Source organism: Emydura macquarii, unplaced genomic scaffold (assembly GCF_026122565.2).
Source record: "Emydura macquarii macquarii isolate MOO-44397 ecotype Brisbane River unplaced genomic scaffold, CSIRO-AGI_Emac_v2 contig_431, whole genome shotgun sequence".
NCBI lineage: Eukaryota > Metazoa > Chordata > Testudines > Chelidae > Emydura > Emydura macquarii.
Genome location: NW_027130568.1, coordinates 11,270,487 through 11,294,198, shown reverse-complemented (window position 1 = coordinate 11,294,198; position 23,712 = coordinate 11,270,487). Strand labels below are relative to the sequence as shown.

General features: G+C 39.6%; 1 protein-coding gene across 1 annotated transcript in view; it reads right to left on the bottom strand.

Moving 5' to 3' along the window:
* The window catches only part of CTDP1 (CTD phosphatase subunit 1), a 176,067-nt gene that overhangs the window by 59,754 nt on the left and 92,601 nt on the right, over positions 1 to 23,712 (bottom strand). The window contains exon 12 of the mRNA XM_067537538.1: positions 1,309 to 1,487. Coding sequence (XP_067393639.1) covers positions 1,309 to 1,487 — 179 coding nt within the window. The remainder of the gene's footprint in view (positions 1 to 1,308; positions 1,488 to 23,712) is intronic.

Genomic DNA, 23,712 nt, shown 5'->3' with positions numbered 1-23,712 from the left:
ACTCTTTTCAGAACCTACGATCTCTGTGGTGGAACACTGAACATTGTTGGGACAAATTAATGGAAACATGCCATTTAAATTTTCAAGTCACTCAAGGTGAGATTTTCAAAAATGTTCAGCATTGGCCTAACTCGCTGATCCCACTCAAGTCAAACTGGAGTTTTAACACAGACTTTGATGAGAATACAGCCTATGATGAGCACTTTAGAAAATGCTATCCATAGTTGCAGTTGTCAAAGTACAATGACTAATTTTAACTCAGTTTCAGACCAGTTTTGACTAATGCTATTTTCCTTTTTCTAATTTACTTGATGAATTTAAGTGATCATATATATAGAAGATTAAGTACAGGAACTCCAAAACCAAGATAGCAAGGCCTATAGGGGCTTCCTATATTGCTCCTCCACAGTAACTGACCCACAGCAACCCTGGTACGTCAGCTGTGGCCCTCTTCATAAGCATCAAGTGTGTCAATCCATGGGGTGGTTTCCTGATATAGTTCCTTGTACACTAAGATACTATACCAGTGAATTCACTTATGACCTAATTCACATACGACTGCAAGACTCTCAATGTACAGAAGCCCATGGCTACCATTTAACCCACAGACTGAGGTGCTTCATTCAATTATAATAAATTCATTTTGCATAGAAAAATTTCTGAGTTATGATAAAAATACAAAAGCTTTTAACAGATGATTTAGACAATCAAAAGTTGACAGCTCTAAAATTTACATTTTTCTTTCATTACAGAGAAATATTTTTGCCTCCAATACAACAGCTGCAGACTTAAGTTGTAGAGCTGGGATTTAAGAAATTGGTTTTTATAGATGTAATCAGCAAAATGGAGTCCAAAAAGGAAGGCCCAATGATAATCCCCATGTCACATGTGCTTCTTTACCATTTGATGGTAGATGGATACGGACCCGATCAGCTGGAATTTTAAGACCATAATGGGGTCTCGTCTTGAAGGGGATACTTTATTAGTTTCTATACATCCACAGACTTAGAAAAATTAAATTTTAATGGGCTTCAAATGTAGGACTTTTCAACCTTGATAGTATTTCTTTATTATATGTAATTTATGATTTAAGGATAACTCTGGTTTAATATAAAATTGGCTAACAGTTACACTTGTCACAAAGGCTGGGGAGGAACTTGTGCTTATTTCTTATAAACATTTTCCGCAAAGTACTCCAACTCTATTTGTTTTTAGAAAACTGTATATAAAGCATCATGAATCCCATTTTAAATATCATTTTGTTGAATTTCTCATATAAAAACATTCTTACATTTGAAAAATTCTTACCTGGGTACACTGCCTGTTAAGCTCCTTTCACTTGATGATGAGGATGATGATCCAGGCCTCTGTTCTATTTTCATTCCTAGCGATTCTGTTGCACTACTTTGTGGTTTCTCTCCTTCCTCTTCTGTCCTCTTTTTCTCACTGTCACTATCATCACTGCCTTCTCCTAAGATGTCATCAACCTGCCAATTGGTCAAGAGTCAGTATGTGCTCCACCAAGCTATTAATTATCTCTCTCTCTCAACACAGTTACTATACTCTCTTAATTATTCATTTAAAAATGTCTTATTAATAGTTTTCCTGCTCTATTTGCTTAAAAAAATAAATGAAATCCAGTGTCTTTAAAGAGGTTTTCACAACAAGCTTGACATTTTTATTCAGATTAAACTAAGTTTATATTCACTTAAGTATGATACATACTAAGCTACATCACCCAATAAAATTCCTTTTTAATTACTTAAAATAATGTATATAAATACTATAGAAACATAACATGAAGCCAAATGATGGGTAAGAGGCAAACTATTTAGAAATTAAAGGGACAAACTTTACGCCACTACAACAATGTACGGCAGCTCATCTATTCAAAAACATATACTGAAGTAAGTCTTCGATTAATACAAATTTTTATTTTTTCTAGGTACTCCTATTTAAAAATCTTAACTTTAACAAAAAGTTTTTCCAAATGATACTGTGTGACAGGAGCTGAAGATATAAAAGACACTGTTGTAATCATATTCTGTCTGTTTCCTTGCTAATTAAGAAGACAAGTCAACTCAAAGATTTACACATTTCATTAAATAGCAGTTTGTCTTCTGCTCCTCAGAAATTAGCATGGGATTTTATGCTAGTCTAAAACACCCTTATTCATCATAGGAGGTTAGCAGCTGCAGAAATAAACATTAAAACAAAATATACCCATGTGCTATGTTAAGCTGCCTCAAAAAGTTCCATACTTTTAATAATCAGCATTTAAACTATAGATGGGGAAGGAGGAGTACGTAGGCCTAGGTGGTGTTGCCACACAGTACTTCTTAACGTGAACGAAGTTCAGGCAATGAGAACAGAGGCAGGACTGTGGGGTTCTTTTGGGACAAGTGACTGCGACTCTATTAAACCTTAACATTTCTTCAAAAAGCAATATGTTCTGGCAGCTGTGAAAAGGAAGGTGGGTTAAGGCCCCAGCCTTTCAACAATCTAATTGCTTTTCAGTGCTCAAATCCACAGCATGCTAGTATTTCTTAGGCCTACCAGACCCATCTTATTCCCATGACGGACAAAGGCCACAACCTTCTGCACAGCTACTGTATGAGGTCTCAAAGAAATGGTTGGATCTCTTTCTACCCACTTTCTCAGCCACACGGATACCAAATTCAAAGGAAAGGGGGATTACACTAACTCCTAACTTCTGTGGGGTTAGGATCACCAACATCCTTGTAACTTTTTAGGGTTCAGCCCAGACCAGTGAGAGGTCATGCCACTGCCAGCTCTGTAATGCTGGCTGCCTTCCATGTTCTGCTGCTGGGGCTCTCAACTCGAACACAAACAGACAGCAGACAAGCATGTAGTTCACTGAGTGTGTGTCTGTGTGCTATGCAGCCCTGGTTCAGTAGTCTGACCCCTGCAGCGTGCCTCCAAAACAACACCCCCACCCTCATCTCCACCAGCAAGTTACTAATACATCCCCAAACCCGAATCTTCCCAAACCATCTGCTCTGACGTGTCGCATCCTCTTCTGGAACACTCAGGGAAGTAATGTGATTTGTTATTCCTTTGAAGCAACAAAAGTACAGCTTATTACCTTAACTGGGGATAACAATCATTTCAATTCAAAACACAGCAGTGGGCTGGTTTAGATTAAAAGTAAAACAAGTTATTAACAGAAGAGCATGGATTAAGTGATACCAAGTAAAAGAAATAAAGGTAGCGACAATCATAAGCAAATAAAAGTGAAAACTTGCATCTAAAAGCCTGAAACGTAATCTAGCAAGACACAGTCTTTATTCAAGATGGTTCCTCTCATCCCATTCTTTATTCCAGCTTTTTACTGGCTGGCCTGACCAGGACACCTCACAGAAATGAAATTGCGTCATTTCTTTGTCTCCTGAAGGTGAAAGATAACTTAGGGGCTTGTTTCCCCTCTCTTCAGATGAATACATCTCAAAGAGATGTGTAAAGAGTACCTCCAGTTAAAGTTCACTAGTTCATGTTGAGGTGGTGATAGTTTTCAAAATGATATCTCACAAGCATATTTTGCACAACTATCACTGCAGTAGTGTATAGGGTCATAATCCGCCCCTCAATAGTTTTGTTTGCACTGTGGGAGAGTATCACCCCACACTGCCAAAGCCAGCTGCTAAAAGTAGCAATAATGCAAATTGAAGACGAATCAATTATACCACATACCTACACACACACCACTGCTTTAAGGTCTGAAAGTACACACCTAAGACAAACCATACAATTGATCCAAAGTTCCAATATCCCCATTCCCTGCTCGCAAAGGCTCTGAATGCCACCACCCCTTTAACCTGACAAACAAATGACTTCATACATGCAGAGTGACAAAAAATGTATGCCACGTGAAACCCAAATTGAAAGATTTTGCAGAAGCAGAGGGTGGATCAAAAGGTCCACTGCTTTTTCTTGAAAGAAATACTGGGAATTCATTAGTTAGAGTCTCAAAAAGCAGTCTAGGTCATTTTTGCTCTCCAATCATACTAATTTTAGCCCCAAAATCAATTTAATATTTTTCAAATAAGGTTGCTTCTGCCAGATTGCATTCTAACTCATAGCGCTTTGGCATTTGTACAGAAGCAACAGAAATGGGAATAAAATTTCTGAAGTCTTAAAATGTTGACATGCAAGATAAAAACACCCACTTATTTCTTGGAGATGGTGTATTTTTAAAAATAGTTTTAATGCCTTGCCTGACCATTTGGAAAAATATCAAATAAACAAAATTTTCCCAATTATGTCATTTAAAAGACATTTTAAAATAAGGAAGGAGATTACAGTACAGTCTATTTTAGATCACATGGATAATGCATCATTTATGTGGAAATCAGGACAGGTGTAACCATGACATGAAATAGTATATTACTCGTGGACATCAGCTCCCTTATATTCAATCCCACTGATTGGGGCCAAATATGCTAACCACAACTGAATGTAGTGACTCTTTGCCTGGATGGGGGAGGGGGAGAGGAAGGGAAAGACGACCACAGGGCTTCTTTAAGCATCCCCACTGCATTTGAGTTACAAGGGAGGGGAAAAGGGAATGGACTTACCTGAGTGGACAATAAGTATTAGATGAACCAGAGAAGGGCAGTGACTCATCATGTGCACTGAGGGAAGAGGAAAGTATTTATACCCCTGCAATCCAGACTCTCCCTGATCAGTAGCACCAACCAACCATGAGTCAGAGTAGAATCAGATTTTATCATCATCTACTATGGGCCTGTGCTAGTCACCTTTTTTGGGAGGGAGCATGCCAGATTGGCTGAGGCAGGTGGCGTTTTTTTTTGTGCCTTCCCCACAGTAGGTCAGGAAATCAATGGGGGAGGTAAAAAGGTTAGGTCAAAATGCCACAACTCAATAGGTAACAGGCATCCTCCTGTGTAGGTACATGTACATGGAGGGGAAACAGTTCTCTGACAAACAGGAACTGGAAGTGGATTTACAGGAAGGCATCCCCTAAGGAAGACAGTAAAAGGGGAGTTGGAACTTCTAACATCCAGTATAGCATGAAAACAACCCCTCCCCTCTTTTCTAGTCTCTCAACTCTCATATAACTCTCCAGGAGGCCAGTGGGTTGCAGCAATGGTCTGGATGGGAACAGACTGGGAAGAGTAAGAGCTGATGGCAGCCCTCCCAAGTAGGTGGAAACAATTAAGGAAAGAATAATGACCTGTACTGTACAATTTATTGCTGGTACTCCCTGATACGTTGAGTGAATAAAGTTGCAGCCTAATTAAACTACATCCATTGCCTCCTGTCTTTCTTCCTTTGTGGCTGGGACAAGGAATCTCCCTACAGGATAATTTCTCTTGCAAGTCCCAAAAAGGAGGTGTGAAATCTTAAGCCCAAATGCTACCAGATGATAGGCAGCGCTTTCAGTGCAGTATGTTTCATTTGCTCATTTTAAGTGCAGCTGGCATCACATTGTCATTTCAGAAGAGTGTCAGTGTGAGGATAAATGAAAGTCATCGTGTTTTTTCTAAAGTAATTTTAATAGTGCTATAAATATTATAAATACCTAAATGCAATAGATGGAAGAAAAACAGGCAGCAACTCTATAAAATAAATAGCTTGAGTGGTAAGCAAGACTCAGGGAGTAGCACACTTTTCCTCCTGAGATCTCAAACCAGATATGTAAGCAGAGGAAAGGATGAAAAGTGTAGGGGTGACTGACAGAATATCATGCAATGAAACCAGCATGCTCGCCTCCCATTCCTCTTCTGCAGAACTAAAAAAGTGCCTACTTCTACTTCCCAGAAGTGAAAAAGGACAAGTCTCTCTCTCTCTCTCTCTCTCACTCCTCTCCCCCCTCACACGCACGCACGCACGCACGCACGCACTCTCCACCCTCCTCTTCAGTGAAGAGAAATCTATTGAAGAGGCCAGGTTAGACAGAAGGAGGAAGGGGAAAAGAGAAGAAGGGTCTTGAGAGACTCAGGGCCTTGTTTGATCTCCCATTCTGGCAGGTTGTACAGATAGGCCAGAGAGGATGAATGTAGGAGCAAGATCACAGGGCCCACACAGATGGGCAGTTTCACTAATCTCTTCAGGAGCCCTTCCTCCCCACAATCTGCTTGTGGTCTTCAGAGGGAAAGAAAGTGCTTCTTTCTAGTCCCCTACCTAAAAGATGAGCATTGGAGGGCACAGATGCTCCATACTTCCCTACTACAAATACTACAAAGACAGCCACTGATGTTTAAGAGAGCAGCTGCACATGCTACTTTCTGATGCTGCTTCCCACAGGCCTTATGTTGCCAGGAACAGGTGTCTTAGAAGGGGTAAGAGAAAAGAAATAGTGGTGGCATCACAACAATCTAAAATTAAAGAGACCACACCTATTTTTGGAATTAGTAAAACTATTTAAAAAGTGTGAAAAACGATGCCAGCTACGATTCAATTATTTATGGTTCTGTAGCTGCAGCTTTAACTTTAAACATGTGAAATAAGGCTACTGCAGTCAATATGTAATGTAACAGAACAGTACAGAAGTCCACATCCTATCCTTTAATTGAGTAACTTTTACACAAAGTGAAATTTTAGATGTTAACTTCATAAGTGTACATTAATTAACCCTGTTTTGTACAGATCCTTTTTTTGACACTTGCGGTATAAGATCTTTGCATTGAAAGATTTTTGTTTACAAGGGACCATCTCATCTTGCTAACATAACCTGTAAAAGGCCCTAATGCATATTTAATCACATTTTACCATTATTTTTTCAGCAACTACATGTGACCTCACACACCAGTAATATCTTCATTACAACGTTAGGCATAAACGGTGTTATGTAGGAATGTCTAACATGCTGTCTCCTAACACTGGAAAGTACCATATGAAAAGATGATGATTAGGGGCATGGAAAAAAGATTGAAAAGATTGGGATGGAGAGAAAAGATGTGAGAAGGCAAATGATAAAAGTATACAAAATAATAAATGGCCTATATAAGGGAAATCAGGGCTTTCTAGTCTCCTTGTCTTATAGCACAAAAACAATGGGACATTCAATAGAACTGAAAGATAGCAAATTCAAAACCAATAAAAGAAAATGCAATTTCACACAATGCATAATTAGGCTTTGGAACTCATTGCCTCAGGATTTCACTGAGGCCAAAAACTTAGAAAGATTCAAAAAGAGATTAAACATTTATATGGATAACAGGGGTATTCAGTCATAATAGTAAATATAAAGAAAAGAGCACTGGAAAGATTCATTTTAAAAAAAGCTTCAGTTATGTACTTTAAGTAGCACAGTAAGATTTAAAAAGTGTTTAATCTTAATAAAATTAAAAAAGCACTTTAAATGAATATGACTAGTTTTGAAAATTACAAGAGTCATCAACTTGCCCTTTGTTTAAAGTGAAACTGATCACCAACTTGGCTAAGGGCAAAATTGTCTGTACAGTGTAGCACTGCATAAATACGGAGAATGAGAGTGTTTTTTAACTTCTTCCTCAGAAATATCCAGCATTGGCCTTACTGATAAAGATAGTTCTGTTTTAATGAAGTGACTCATGTTCGTGATACAGCAAACAAGGAACTAATGAGATGAATATCTCAGAAAATTAATTTTATTAATGTTTTCCTTACAAAACTGCCTCAGTCGAAAATACCTCTATAAAATAAAGATTCTTTCAAAATAGAAAGAGCTAAAGTACCATGACAATCAAAATAAAGGTACCTAATAGATGGAAATCTGTTGTAGTACTAAATATATATTACATATCTGTATGAGGAATTAGAATTTAAATTTTCTTATGACAAACAGATGATACATGGTACTAAACTAACTCACTCATTTTGCAAAATTAAGTATATATGCAGCCTCCCAGCAAACACTGGGGGTTACTGGCTGAAGCGACAGCTGTTCTGCCAATACTGGCAACTAACAGATCAAAGGGCTACAGTTTAAAAGGCCCTCTCAGGAAGGGATATGGGTGTCAATTGTCAGAAGTCATCCAGGGGAACAGGCTGATACAAAGAGTCAGTCTGTGCAGGAGTCTAAAGAAGTTGGGGCTTTCCCAAATCCAGGGACTGGTAAGCCTTAGGGAAGGCAGGCATTTGTCTAGAGTGGTTTATTGTTTTAAGATCCGTTCTCTCTTTCATTCTGCACAAAGAAAAGACAGGGTGATCTCAACATTTTGGATATCATTTAAGCCTAGATTTACTGAGTTAAACTGGACATGTACATGTGGAACTATATGCAAGAATATCTAAACTGCACATACAAAACAGATATGCATGCATATGGAGAGTTGGGAATCTAAATGGACATGTCTGCCAAGACTCTATTCCAATGTGTCTTTGTTCCATTTAAATATGTTAGAAACTGTTCTAGCTAGAATGGTGTTCAAACCAGAGCTCCCTATCTAGTTAGTTCCAAAGTGGATTTTAAAGGTCATTGGTAATAATAAGAAGTTACTTGTCTGTAAATAAAGGTTCTTTAAGATGTATCACCTCTATCTGTATTCCACATATGAGATGCGCATGAGTCTGGAAGTGTTTCTTAGCAATGTCCACTGACCCGCATGTGCGTAGCATGTCCCCTTGTGCATCCAGTTGAGGGTATAATAGATAGTGAAGGTTGACGCCTCTCCAGTCTCCCTGTTACCATTTTAAAGTCCAGTACGAGGCAGAGGGGATGGAGGGCCGGTAGTGGAATACAGATAGAGACCACACATCTAGAAGAACCCCCACTTATAGATAAAAAACCTCTTCTTTTTCAAGTGATGGTCCCTATGGGTATTCTACACAAGTGACTTACGAGCAGTGATCTGCGCAGAGGTGGGTGCAAGGATGCCAATGGAAGCACAGTATGCAATATGGCCTGCCCCACTGCCATGTCTGCAGTTGCCACTTGTGTGATGGTGTAGTGCAGCCGTTCTCAACCGGTGGTGCGTACCACCGGTGGGTGGTACTTCAAAGAAGGCTGGTACTTCGAAGAAGGCGAGCCGTACCGCGTGGCTGAAAGTCCCCCGATGTGAAACTCCGCCACCACCAAAAGTCCCCCCCACCCACCCAACCCTGCGAAACCCTGCCGCTGAAAAGAGTCAAACGGCGGCAGGGTTTCGGCGGAGGGCATTGTTCCCCCCATGTAACCCCGCCGCTACCGAAAGCATCCCCCCCACCGCCGCCGTGAAACCCCGCCACCACCGCAAGTCCCCCCCTCTTCCCCCCCCGGGGAAAAAAAGGTTGAGAATCGCTGGTGTAGTGTGTTGTCAGTGTATGCACAGAGTGCCAGATAGCTGTGTGACAGATGTCTTGCCAGGACATATCCGCCAGTGAGGCCAATGTGGTGTCTTGCGCTCATGTAAACTGCGCCGAGACTCTATCAGGTGGGGGTACGCTGGATTGTTTATAGCATTCATGGATGCATCAAAACCCATTTGAAGATTCATTGGGACGAGAAGGCTTGACCGTTGGACCATTCAGCCATGGCCACAAAAATCTTTGGCAACAGGCTCAACTCCTGTGTAGGTAGAATGCCAGTGCATGGTGGATGTTGAGGGAGTATAGGACCCTGTCAGTGGGGGAGGTGTTCAGTTTGGGGTAGAAAACAGGTAGGTGGATATACTGATTCAGAGGGAATTTTGAAATCACCTTTGGACGGCATTTAGGATGTAGCCATACGGACACCTTGTCCTTGTGGAATACACTGGGGGGGGGCGGTGGGGGTAGTGGTCTGTCATCATGGCTGCTAGTTCACTGACCCACCTGGCTGAAGTAATGGCTAACAGGAATGTCACTTTCATCAAGAAGTTGGAGAGGAAACATTTTGCCAACAGTTCAAAGGGTGACTTCGTGAAGGTGGAGAAAATGAGATTAAGGTCCCATGGGGGTATGGGCTTCAGTATTGGTGGAAAGGTGTTGAGTAAACCCTTCATGAACCGGACTGTGTGGGGTGCATAAACAGCAAGATGTCGTCCATGGTGGTGGGGGGAAGACATTGAGTGCTGCCAGGTGCACCTGTATAGAGTTTAGGGCTAGGCCTGACCTTTTGAGGGTGAGATGGTAGCCTAGAACAACTGTTATAGATACATTTGTGCTGCTGGCACAACGAAGATCTTTGTGAACACTTGTGGTGCTGTTGCTATGCCGAACGGGAGGATCCGAAATTGGGAGTGTTGGTGTCCTACCTGAAAGTGGAGAAACTTGCAGTGAGTCGGGTGAATATCCACATGGAAGTAAGTGTCCTACATGTCAAGAGACACAAACCAGGCTCCCTGGGGGCAGGAAGGAATAATCAATGCCAGTGTAACCATATGGAATTCGTACCTTCTGATACAGGTATTCAGCACCTGAAGATCTAGAATGGGGTGGTGCCCTCCGCCCTTTGTTGAGATGAAGTAGTATGGTGAGTAGAAGCCTTAACTGTTGTAGTGTGGTGGGACAGGCTCTATGGTCTTCTTGAGTGTCCACTTCTTGTTGGAGAATGCATTGATGGGATGGGTCCCCAGGAAGGGTCGGGGGGTGGGGTTGATGAGGCAGGAATGAGAGGAATTCTATGGAGTATCTAATCCCAACGTCTGTGGTGATTTTAACCCAATTGTGGGCTAATAGGGCAAGATGGCCCCCAAAGATGATATGGGGCACTCTGAGTGGCATCGGGGGTGGTTCGTGAGTCATGACCTGCATGCTAAAACTGAGGTTTTGGCTGCTACTGGGAGAGGTCAAAGAGATGGTTGTGACAGAGCTGGGGAAGTGTGACAACTGAGATTGGTGCCACCTATGTGGGGCCTCCTGCTGGCACTAGTAGTAGGCCTAGTAGGCCAGTAGGGAGCGTGTGAATAGAATGATTGCCTCTGCTGCCTGTGTCTCAGGGCTGAGGTGTATATACACTGAGGGACCGTAGCGTGGCACTGGAGTCCTTCAGCAAGTGGAAGGATTTGTCTGTCTTCTCATGGAACAACTTGTGCTTGTCAAAGGGGAGGTCCTCAACTGTATTTTGGACTACACTGGGGAAGCCTGATGATTGTAGCCATGAGTCCTGGTACATAATGACCCTTGTCACTAAAGAGCGAGAGGAAGTGTCGGCCATGTCCAAGTGGCCTGGAAGCCCACCCTGGATACCAGTTGCCCCTCATCTACCAATGCCTGGAATTGCTGCCGTTTGTCCGGCAGCAGTTTGTCCTTGAACTCTGCTAGCCTGTTGTAGTTATTAAAATCATATGTGGCTAGCAGAGCCTGGTAGTTTGCAATCCAGGACTATAATCCCACCAAGGAATATACCTTTCTGCCTAGCCGGTACATCCTATTTGCCCTCCTGTCCAGAGGCAACCAGAGAGATGGGGGGGGTGGATGTGTGAAAAGAAAATCTGCCCCTATAGCAGGTACAAAATACCTCCTCTCTGCTCTCTTCAGTGTGGGGGCACAAGCAGCCATACTGCTCATGCTAGTTAGAGAAAAATGGCCTCATTAATGGGTAGAACCACCGGAGAGGGCCCTGGGGGTTGGAGGATGTCCAGAAGCTGATGTTGTGGGTCCTGAACCTCTTCCAATGGGATGCCCAAGTCTGCTGTTACTCTCTGCTAAGTCCTGGCACTGGTGATGGTAATCTGGCGGAGAGAGCAGGAGGGGAATAAGCACTTTGTCCGGTGAAGCAGCAGCAGCGGGGACCAGCGGAGCCAAGTTACCGGTTCAACGTCTGCTTCGTCCTCAAACCGATGGTGGCGTTGACTGAATGGGGAATGGTCAATAAGACACCTGCGATGGTGCTTGGTGTCTGTGATAGGGATCTCAGGTGCCTAGTATGGCCAGAAGGATGTGGTGGGCCCCACGGGTAGTGGTACCAGGCCTCCAATGCCCAATCATATACAAGTCCAGACTCAGCATGACATCAGGGAGCACAAGGGTTCCAGCTCCGAGAACTACTTGAATTCCGAAGACTGTTCAGGAGGGCTGTGGTGTGGCTATCAGACAGGCTTCTCCTGCAGCAGCAGCAGGTTTGTCCTCCGGAGTGGGAATGTTGCTGGTGAGTGGGGGCCAGAGAGGAGTGAAGATTGTGGATAGGGAGGATCAACTCCTCCACTGACAAGAAAGGCTCAGTGGCCGGGGTTTATGGTGTGCCACTGGAAATGCCAGAGGGCCCTGAAGGCATCTGCAGGGTTGGCCTGTCCAGGAGGCACAGATGCACTGGCAGGATGGGCAGTGCACGCACTGGTGAGCATTCAGGATGCATGAGTACTGGGGTTATTGTTGGTATTGTCTGATCCTGCTCAAGCCTGGCCTTATCCTCACCATGGGGAAACTTGGGCGCTGGTCCAGCCAGATCCATGTGTGGCATCTCACCCCCAGGGTGGCTCAGGGAGGAAATGCTGTGCTTGAAAGCATGAGAGTATTTTTTTGCTCTCATACTGGGACTTGTCCTTGGTCTTTGCTACTGATGGATCCGAAGCCTAATATTAACTTCAGTTTCTGTTTATAATATTAGATTGTCAATCTAACAGAAATGCTACTCATGGTATTTTAGAAGAAAGCTTTAGTTAATATTAAAGCTTTTTATTGACATACAGTCCAGTGACTCTGTTTATTTTGTTATTATTACATAGCTACTTAAGACGGTAAGGAACATCTGTCTTCCATAATACAGCAAGTATGATTCACTTTTTCTTTTTCAAAGTGAAAATCCAAAGGTTACTGCTTAAGGTCTCCCTTCAAGAGGACAAATTGTGCCTTTTAGCAAAGAGACTTAAAAGCCTTCTGAGAGTTCCTTTAATACTTGCCTAAAAAAGCAAACAAAAATTTAAAAAATCCATGCTCAGCCAAAAGAAAAACAAACAAACATACTTCATTTGTTGTCTTTGAAGAAACCAGCCTATGCTCCTTCGTGCACATATAAAATATGAAAAACAAACTGCAGTTAGGGTGTTAAAACTTCCTAGTTCAAGCATTACCAAGGCTCTGCTGAAAAGAATATCCAAAGTCTCTTCCACAGTGTCAAACAACAAACCATTTTCACTGGAGAAGTGGTTCATTTTAGAGGCAAAGTGCTTTTATAGTCGAACTGAATTAAGATCTTGGAATGGTTTACTGAATATTTTAATCAAATTAAAAGAAGAATGGTGAAGAAAAACACTTTATTAGAGGATATCTGTAGAATGGTTTTAGCATAAAAGGGTTAAGGTTCTTACCTTGGCTAAGAAAAAGAAATATGCTTTATGGCTTCTGTAGGTGGTAAAGCAATGTAACAACATCTTGAAAAATAATAAATTCAAATGTAAAGAGGAATGTGGCATTTAGCAAGACAAGTCTGGGGGCATGTTAAACTTGGAATATGACTAATGAGATAAAAAGAAGGTTTCTGGGAAAAAGCCTCTAAATTATAGGAAAAAGTTACAAACTGGTTCTAACAGACAAAGATAAGTTGTTTTGTGATGTGATAAGCTTACAGTACATTCCAACATATCAGTGTTATCTTAAAATATGGGCCAGTATAAGAAGATAAAATGCTGGGTGCAGCTAGTTTTAAAATAATCTGAAAGGAGGAGGCCCAACTACCATATCTTGTTTTCATCAAGGCCAAGAAAGAGGTCAAACCCAACAGACAAAAACCTTATTTTTTTTAGCTAAGATGATAACAGTTAAAGTGTTTGTTGCATAGAATGCAAGAGGCAGACTCGCTAGGAGTATTTATAAGATCCCATCTGATGATACAGGAGCAAGCCAGGATGAGAGGATTCTTTCTAGAACAGATCCATTTGTGAGTATTTTGATCAAATGCTTATGAATGTTTGTTACTCTAGGGATTTATTGACTGCTTATTATTTAGGCTTTTTAGACATGTTTAGAGCAATTGTATAAATATCATTTGGCCTTTGGATTTAATAAAGGAGTTTATGATTTAATTTATGTCTGGCAGTACCTTGTATTCATAAATTAATAATAATTCCAACAGCAGCATATCTAAAGGATTTTTTTTTTTTTTGGGGGGGGGGGGGGCGGGCGGAGGAATCTTTACAGCACATATAGCCCTATCATGTTACTTTGCATTTTTCTGTAAAGCAAAAACTAAATATTCACTGAAGTTCCAGCAACATATATATAAATCACTTGATTTAAGAAACATATCAAATTTTAGAAATAAAGGTTTAAAAATCATTCACTGCTCCTAATATTTAATGAACAGAGTGTTTAAAAATTCATTTTGTATAGAAATGAGGTACAATCATAGAGCAAATATAGCATCAGAGAACAGTTTGCTTTGATACTTTCTTTCTTTCACATGGCAGCTCTTAATAAACAAAACTTCAACTGAATGCATGACCTCTTCTAACATGGGTAGCATTTCCCTCTTAATTCTTTCCTGAGACTACAGAAATCTCTTGCATTGGTTTCACAAAGGCTCATCAGTCGGCAGAACTATTGAAGCCCTTTCAAAGTTACAAGATACAGCATACATAATATATTTTTCCATATAGAAATACTAACTATACTTTCAGTCCAAATGTTTGTTTTAGTTTAGTGGAAACAAATAAAACAAGAAATAATTAAAATAGCATGATAGAGAACTTTCTTTAAGCTTTGTCTACAATACTTAAATCTTGTCCGTTTGTCTCACTGGAAAAGGTTCAAAGAAGGGCAACAAAGATGATCAAGGGTATGGAACAGCTTCCATATGAGGAGAGATCAAAAAGATTAGGGCTTTTCATCTTAGAAGAGACACGATTAAGGGGTGATATGATAGAAGTCTATGAAATCATGAACAGTATGGAAAAAGTGGAGAGAGAAGTGTTATTTACCATTCCCAGAATACAAAAACCAGAGGTCAACTGATGAAATTAATAGGCAGCAGGTTTAATGCAAACAAGAAGTAATACTTTTTCACCCAATGCACAATTAACCTCTGGAACTCAACGCCATAGAATGTTGTGATGGCCAAAAATATAACTAGATAAGTTCAGGGAGTACAGGTCCATCACTTGGCTATTAGCCGAAATAATCATGGATGAAACCCCTGGCTAACCCTCTGACTGCTGGAAGCCTGGAAGGGCAGACTGGGGTTGTTCTCTCCAAAAATTGCACTGTTCACTATCCCTGAAGCTCTGGTATTGGCTACTGCTGGAGACAGGATACTGGGCCAGATGGACTATTGGGCTGACCCAGTATGGCAGTTCTTATGTACTACAAAACTGATCTTATGTACTACAAATAGCTGACATGGTGCTGAATGCAAGTGTAGCCAAGGACAAACTGCATTTCAGCATAAAGCCTATTAAGTTTTAACCACACTTTGTGACATGGTGTTGAATGAGCTTGTCTTTGGCTGCACACGCATATAAACCACGTTCAACACTTGTTCAGCTGCATCTGTTGAGGGAAATGGATTTTTTTTGTTTGTTTTCTTTTGGTTTTTGCAGTGCAGACACCCAGTGTATCAGCTCCAACACAATGCGTGAACAATCTCATCAAATGCCCCTGTAAGACTCCTTAGAAATGTAATGTTGCAGTACAGAGAAAAGTCATAAAATTACACAGGTATACCACAATGTACACCAGACTTTTTTGCAGTCTGCCTAAGTACATTGTGAATCCCTGAATACCAGTTCTACTCAGATTGGTAGTTAACAATCAAGCACTATCCAACAACGAGGTTAACTTCTACATTAAAAAAAAATTGATAAAATCTCTTCAACTTTTTCCCCCTTTGCTAACTACATTTTGAGGCTGATCCATTGTTTAATAAATACTACATGCTCTGTTGCAGGACCAAGAACTCTTAAAGAAAGCAAGAAAAAATACTTAAAAACTGAAAAAACCCAAAGCATTTTGGGATTTACAGATTACTTTCTATTAGGACAAGGAGCCCAATTTTGTAAATATATTGTGTACATTTAATAAAACTGCTCTAAGAATGGTGATTATGAAAGTCATTTTATAGAAAAGAAAATAGCAAGTGCACTTTGAACACAGGCACTAGAAAATTTCTATTTGCACATTAGCCTAAGTCTATATACTGCAGACAAAGAACACCAGGAGGTAAGGCTTTATCTTATGTACTTATCATGCCCCAATCACCATAGTATCTGAGTACTCCACAATCTATAATGCATTTATCCTCATAATACCCCTGTGAGGCAGGGAAGTATAATTGTCTCCATTTTACATATGGGGAACTGAGACACAGAGATTAAGTGACTTGCCAAAGGTCGCACAGAAAGCAGGGAACTGAACCAGGGTCTCCCGAGTCAACCACTAGACCACTCTTCCTTTCCTGCCAAGCCTGTGCTTCACTTCTTCTAAAGCACTTTATTCTTTTAAGATGTATAAACATTTGATCCAGAAAGCTGTAAAATAAGTTTCACATATCAATCTTTATAGATAAGAAACGAGAATGGGTTACTACTGTGCACATTGGTTTTTCTAAATTAACATCATGCTCAAAATTGTATACTTCTGTAAAAATATATATAGCGGTGATTTATGTTATTGTTTTTCCTTAATGCCATTAATAAAATGAGGTTAGTCGTACGGCACATCTATGAAATGCTTTTATTCTTGGTAAAAAGAAGTAGGAAAATTAGTGAATGATACCACAATGGAAGGGGAGAGAAAAATTTTACACAGTATTTGCATGCAGAGTTCTGCAAAGAAGTATAAAACCTACCAACCCGCCCAACAACTACACTTAGTGCACAAGTTAAGATGATGTTTAAAGCCAAATATGTTTAGCTTTGATGATGATTAAAACCAACTGCAGTTGTTCACACTGAAAAACATTGAAAATAGAATCCTTGGGATTTTCTGATGAGGTTTCAGAAACTACCAATTAATTTCAAAGCAAGATGAGCAAAGTGAGCTAGAACTGATCTTTTTTAATGACTTGCTACTCCAGGAGAATGGAAACAGAGTTGGATGAATAGCCTCAACACCAAAGTGTCAGACTAATACTTAAAAGGAGAATCTGTTTTATAGACCACTGAATGTGTAAATTGCAATTAAAGCCAATGGGTGGCATTCTTGAAGTTAATAGATAAAGAGCCTTTGTGGGCTTTAATTCTACTGCTAGTTAATTTCTTCTTCTTCCTTCATGATCCATTTAAGGAATATATAAAGGGAAAGAAATTACAAATGTGAGAATGAAGGCAGAAAATAGCATTACAACTACGTGAAAGATACAAGTTATTATATAGTGGTGTTTTGAAAATGTCCCCCCATGCAGAACCTTAAAATCAGTTCACAGACTGAGTTATAGCAGAAGGACACTACAGAAAATACAAAATGGCAAAGAGCTAAAAATGAAACAATGGCAAGCCACACCCAATATACAGTGCATCACAGATAAATTGGTCACATAAAAGTGACATTTCCTACTATAGCAAATATGCTAGTTAGTTTACACTGACATAATGCACTAATTCTTCCAACCAAAAAACAGTAACTAGAATTACCTCTAATTTAAATCACAAAGAGGTAAACAACAGAAGTTACATAAGGCTTTCCAGGAAACAGGCAGTTCCAGGAAGAATATGCAGAAGTCTACTACAACATTAAGTGGATTTTGTAGTTCTACAAAGAGAAATTCTGAATGAAATAATGCAGATATACAGTAAAGTGCAAGAGTGGGGCTTAAAGGGAGAGATCATACAGAAAACAAGTTAACTGTTATACATCTTTAATAATTGAACCAAGCAGATTAGTAGTTGAGGCAATTTAAATTAAAAATGTTCTCAAGAAGAGATTGATTGAATTTATCCTGGATAAAGGAGAATTCTAAAGCCACTGATAGCTGAAGCCTGTCTACATATACAAAATTCTACAAAGAAGAAACCCAAATGGTGAGTTTTATTAGTATAATTGGTTGTGTGAGGGTGCATTGTATGCCATTTAAAAATAAACTGCACCATTACATGTCTCTAAAGGGACCTGCTCCAAATCTAAATGTTGGTTAAATAAAAGACAAATAATTATACAGTAAAACTACTTACCTTATACAATGTCTGTAAGGTAGACATTATCTCAATTTTACAAATGGGAATACTGCAGCACAAAGAATGAATGGCTTGCTGTGGGGGGGTGTTCATTCGATACTACCTCTGAAGGGGTTAAGGTGACTCAGAAGGGGCTAATTAACCTGGCAGGCTGCACCTGGGGGAGATTTAAGCGTGGCTAACAAGCAGTAATTGAAGATAGAGCCCACCTGGGCAGGAGTAGGTGGGAGTTTGTATAAAGTCAAGAATGAGACAAGAAAGGGCTGCAGTATAGAAATCTGCCGTAACACTCTGGGCTTCATGAGGACAGAATGACCCAGGAGGGAGAGAGGAGCAGAAGCCTGGGATCCTGACCCTAAGGGAAGGGTTTGCCCAGAGAGGTGGTGGTGAAGAAAGCTTATAGAGCGCAGAGTAGAAAGAAGCCTGGGCAAATGGAAGCAAGGGTTGAGATGTTGCAGACCTTGGCTGCTGAGAGTAGTGTCCCTAGGCTGGAACCTGGAGTAGCAGTTGTGCCTGGGTTCCCCTATCAGCTGCTGAGAAAGTGGCACAGTCTTCATAGGGACTGGAATGGCACCCGGACAACGGGTCTGGTGAGACTGTTACCCTGGAAGGCAAAAACTGCATAGTGACATGTCTGGAGGCCCAAGACACAAAGAGGTAGGGTCAAGCCATGAAGAGGAACCTCTGCAACTCCTAGAGGGAAAAAGGGGCCACGGTGTGAGCAAACAAAGGAAGTGGGTGTCCAACCAGGCAAAGCTAATCCCCAGGTGCAGTGACAAAGGGGCACCCCAGCAGTGAGGAAACCTTGTGATACTTATCTAAAATTGCAGAGCAAGTCAGTCAGAAAAAAAATCATGCTTAGAATTAGTCCTGGCTGGTAGCCCTGTGCTCAATCCTCTAGCTAAACCACACTGCCTCTTCAAGTACATACTGTATCTCAGATACAATTTAAAAATCCTTGGGGAAAAAAGGGAATTACTGGAAATATTGACTATGCCAAACAGAAAACAGTACAGACAAACTACTACTGTCAGACGCAAATGAAAGTGAGCACAGAGACTGGAGGGCAAGAGGTGATGTGGGAACGCAAACGTTCATCAGAAAGACAATCTTCACAAAGGAAAAAATTGTACAATTGTTCAGCAGGTTAGAGTACTGAATCAAGGCCAAAATTCTGGGACAAATTCATGAAATCAAGTACTTTACCCATATTATATTTGAAGATTCCAGTTTTCAGTTCCATTTTTTACTCCTTTTCTGAATTTTGGTTACTTTAGTGGCTTTTAACATCCTAGAAAGGTTATTTATTTTTAAACAAGCCTTTCGATGGTTACTTGATTACTAATGAAGCAACTGATTTCTGCTCAAATGTAGCCAGAATGTAAACAATCTAATTTTTTGCAACTTATCTTCCCATGCTGTGTAACCAACCTAAAAGGCCACTCATTCTGTTGTTATAAGCAGTAAGAAATACACCATAGAAAGCACAAAGTGATACAGACTGTGATTTATGCAAACAAAACACTACTTTAAATCTACCCTGATATTTCTTTCTCTTCCTCCCAGTGTATTTGGGAGGGGTGGGGGAAGGTTTTTTTTTTAAATCCTTGAAAAATGATTTTATTTAAACTGAAAACTGTTTCCTAGTTATACTATAAAAAATTCAGGCATTGGCAATAAATGAGAACTGTAACTTGAAAATCATCATTCATGCTGCTATATCCCATTTAGTCTTCTTACCTACGTGAAATAACTTGGGAGGGGGGGTGGAGGGAAGAGGGGCGGAGAGAGAGAGAGAGAGAGAGAGTGTGTATAATATACACACAGAGCTACTACTTTGTCTTAGGACGAAAAAGCAATTATGTGAAGAAAAAACCTTAAAGCCATACTCATGCCATAACCAAGACTAGCTGCCATGCTGAAAAAGGAAAAAACAACAAATTGAATATGTTGTAAGAAGTTATTTAGAGGAGTTCCCACTGGCAAACACCAAAGACAGTACTTGGACCATATTATGAAATGAATTGGAGCAGCAACCCCAATAGCTGCAGTTTATAACACTGTACAGTAATGGCTGTAAACCCTGCAATAATTCGTGAGCATGAAAGATCATATTCCTGAAAAAAAGATATTACATGAGAAATCTGAGTAGCTCACACGAAGTTGCCAGTTACTCCTGCTTACTTTCCACTTGCAATGCACAACTGTCAGTGAGGCAGCACACTTCACTTTGCTTTACTAGGTTTTACCATACAACTTTAACTAAAGGAATATTCAAAGTGGAGGTGTTTCGAATGTGCATATTTCCACTTACATTCCAAACCTGAGGAAATATTTATGTATTCAAATGAAACCACACATTCATCTATAAAGTAGTACCAGCACAATGTAAAATGGTATTATTATTCAGTGGTCACCATTAAAGTCTTTATGACTGGCATTTGCAAGTAGTTAATTACTATATTATTACAGTAACATTAGGCAAAATTATGAATAATTTAATGGCACCCATTGTTCTTGCACAACCTGTTTACCCCAGAGCAAGAATTATGCACTATTACGAAAACGTACTAGAAGCTGGCTCATATTAGTAGTCCTGCGTATTAAAGAACAGAATCATTTATCTGCACTTACTTGAATTTCCTTTAGAGTAATTACAATGGGTTGCAACTTGAGGGCCTATTGTCAGTCAGTGGCAGCAAAGCAAAGTCCTGTTCCCTAAAGATTCCTTCCAACTGAGACAATTTCCACAGCCAGGATAATTTAAATCTATGTTCCTAAATTACAGACTGTGTTAATTATACTTTGAGGAAAAAACATCAATTTTTCCTACTTCAGAAATTGGGAAATTATCTTGGATGTCAATTTCTATTTCTATTCTGGAGGATCCATTTGTCTCCAAAGTGGCCCAAATCTGCAGACCTTATCACTCAAAGAAAGGAAATTTTCAAGTAAGCAGGAATAAATGTTCCTATTCTTGATCGTGCGAAACTCCACAGATCCATTACAATGGAATTTTCACGGCCATTTATTTCTTGGGTGGGAAGCACAATGATCCCTTAAATATGGGAGTCCAAAATAAAATAAATTACATATTTTTATCTTCACTGGCCACTGAGATGTGGAGAAGGCTTCTACCAAAACATGGCATTGGCCAAAAGATAGGATTGACCAACATATAGAATTTTAATGAACTTCCGTATGATGGCCATGCAACTGCCTAGCAGATTCCCACAGAGGAGACATGACTTCTTTGCCCTAAGGACTGGACTAAGTTCTGCTGCTATGAAAAATATATTGTACCAGCATCCTAAATCACCATATTCTCTTTCAATTAATTCCCCATGACAAACTATTACTGAAGAGAAGCTACAGAAACACTTAGAAATTGATACTATAGCCTAGAAATCTTTCAGTGGCACTATTTAGAATTTATTCAAGGATTCAATTAGTTTATTCAGGTATTCTATTAGTTTTGAAATTCTCAGACAAACAATCAGTGTATGAACTGATTTCCAATCACATTTCTTTTACATAAAGGTGACCTAAATAATGCATAACTAGGCTTCTGATTTTTTGATTTCAGTCGATAAACACTGGAAATAGTTACTTGTATTTAAGAGCTTGTCTACAAGAAGCAATAATGTGGACTATGGGGGCGGGATTTCTAAAGTGCATTAACATGCTACATATTAATTGGTCTGCACAGACCCTGCTGGTGAATTTCCCTGGTGAATTGTAACATAGTGCCGTTTGAACCAGGACTATGTTAAAATGCACTACTGAACATTACAAAAAGATTTCTCATCGCAAAAAAGGAGCCTGGAACCTTCCCCTTACCCCAATTTTTGGACATCTACATAAAACTCAAAACTTGCTAATAATAAACCATGAAAAATAAAATTAATAAACCTTGAAAAACAGAAGCCCTCTCCATAACTTAAGACCACTATCCATATGCACCTCATTTCAATTAAAAAGTAATACCGAACATCCTGTAATGCTGCAAAGTTGTCCAATTATTAAATGCTTGGTGTGTCACAGTTATATAATCCCTCTTCAATAAAGACATACCTGTGCACTTTGTCCCAGTATGTATATGAGAAATCAAATTTCTCCACACGCTATATACGGTATTTTAAACTCCCCATTTCTACTTTACTAGAATATGAAGGTCTTTTTGCCATCAACAGCAATTGCTATTGATCCTAAAGCAGATGACAGGTTTGGGCCAATCATATATGTTATAGTCAGGATGTATGCATGTATGTTTAACACACCTCTTCCTGCCCTCACTCTTTCTGTAGCCTTGCACACAGTGTACCTGGTCCAAAGCCCACAGAAATAATGGATAGATTCCCAATAGACTTCAATGGATGATGAATCAGGAGGAGAGATTCCATCACTTTGCTCCCTTTTCCCTTCTTGCAAGGGCATGGTGAGATTTACTTAATTTTTAAAAATAATTTCCAGATGCAAAGCTCCAAGTATTACTAGCACTAGCATACATAAACTAATCCATTAAGCAAGAATGTGCAATATATTTGTGAAATCTGCAATACAGTTTTAAAATGTGTACAAAAAATACCCCAAAATATATATAAACACAACTGCAGAATCCCGAAAGGTTTCCTTTGATATATGAAGTGATTTAAAGCTCAGTTATGGAAATCAGAAAAAGGGAAGCCACAATTAAAAATAAAACTGTGTACAAAATACAGAGATAAATGTACAAAAAGATTTGAGCATCTGCAAATCTGGGGAAAGAGGAAAGTGATACCTACAATGTAAACACAAGTTGTTTACATTCTTATTTATCATTACTTTCCTTGTCATTCTGTATTTTGTAAGAATACATTAAAAGCCAGAATTCTGTCCTCATGGAGCATACATACAAGACCCACTGACTTCAGTGGGAGTTATACTCATGTATCTGAAAGGAGAGTTTGGCTCTTGTATCTCAGTTCTGAAAATTTCTTATAATTAATTCATCAACACATTTCTCATTTTTTCCCCCTATTCCAGCATTAGTTAGAAGAATGTTGCTTACCCTGAGAGACTGATTTAACACTCTCAGTACTGAATATAGTGAGAAATGTGTGTCCATGCTGACTTATTATAAATAGAAGTCTCATGTTCTGCACCACAGAAACTATGCTTTGAAATTCTGTTCTACCCTAGTATTTTCTCAACTTCTGTTTATCAGTGAGAACACATTACAACAAAATACATATGTTAGCTAATATCACAGTATTATACTTGCATAACCTCTGTTGAAAAAGTAATTTTACTGTATAAGATGAGTGAAACATCTGACATACAAGTTGGTGTGTGGGTGTAATGAGACTGTTTTATGTTTTGATACACTGATTAATCAAGCATCTCTAAAGAATATGTTCAAATCAGAATTCTGATCACACTAAAAGGACTATTAATCTCCTCCCCAGTAGACAATATGTTCATACAACAGATTCATTACAATCTAGCACTTTGTTTTAGAGGCTCATTGACCTACAATGCCCCCATTACTGTAGTCAGAACAGAAATACAGTGCTCCAGCTATATACACACAACAGTTTGTACAGATCTGCCTATTCTATGCCTGGCTCTAGCCATCACTTAAGCTAAAGTAAGTTAATATTTTTTTTAAAAGAGGATCCATCCATCCATAAGAAAAGAACAAGCCTAGGTTTTTGAAGTCTACAATTTCTATAATGCATCTTTCATTAACCATTTAAGTACT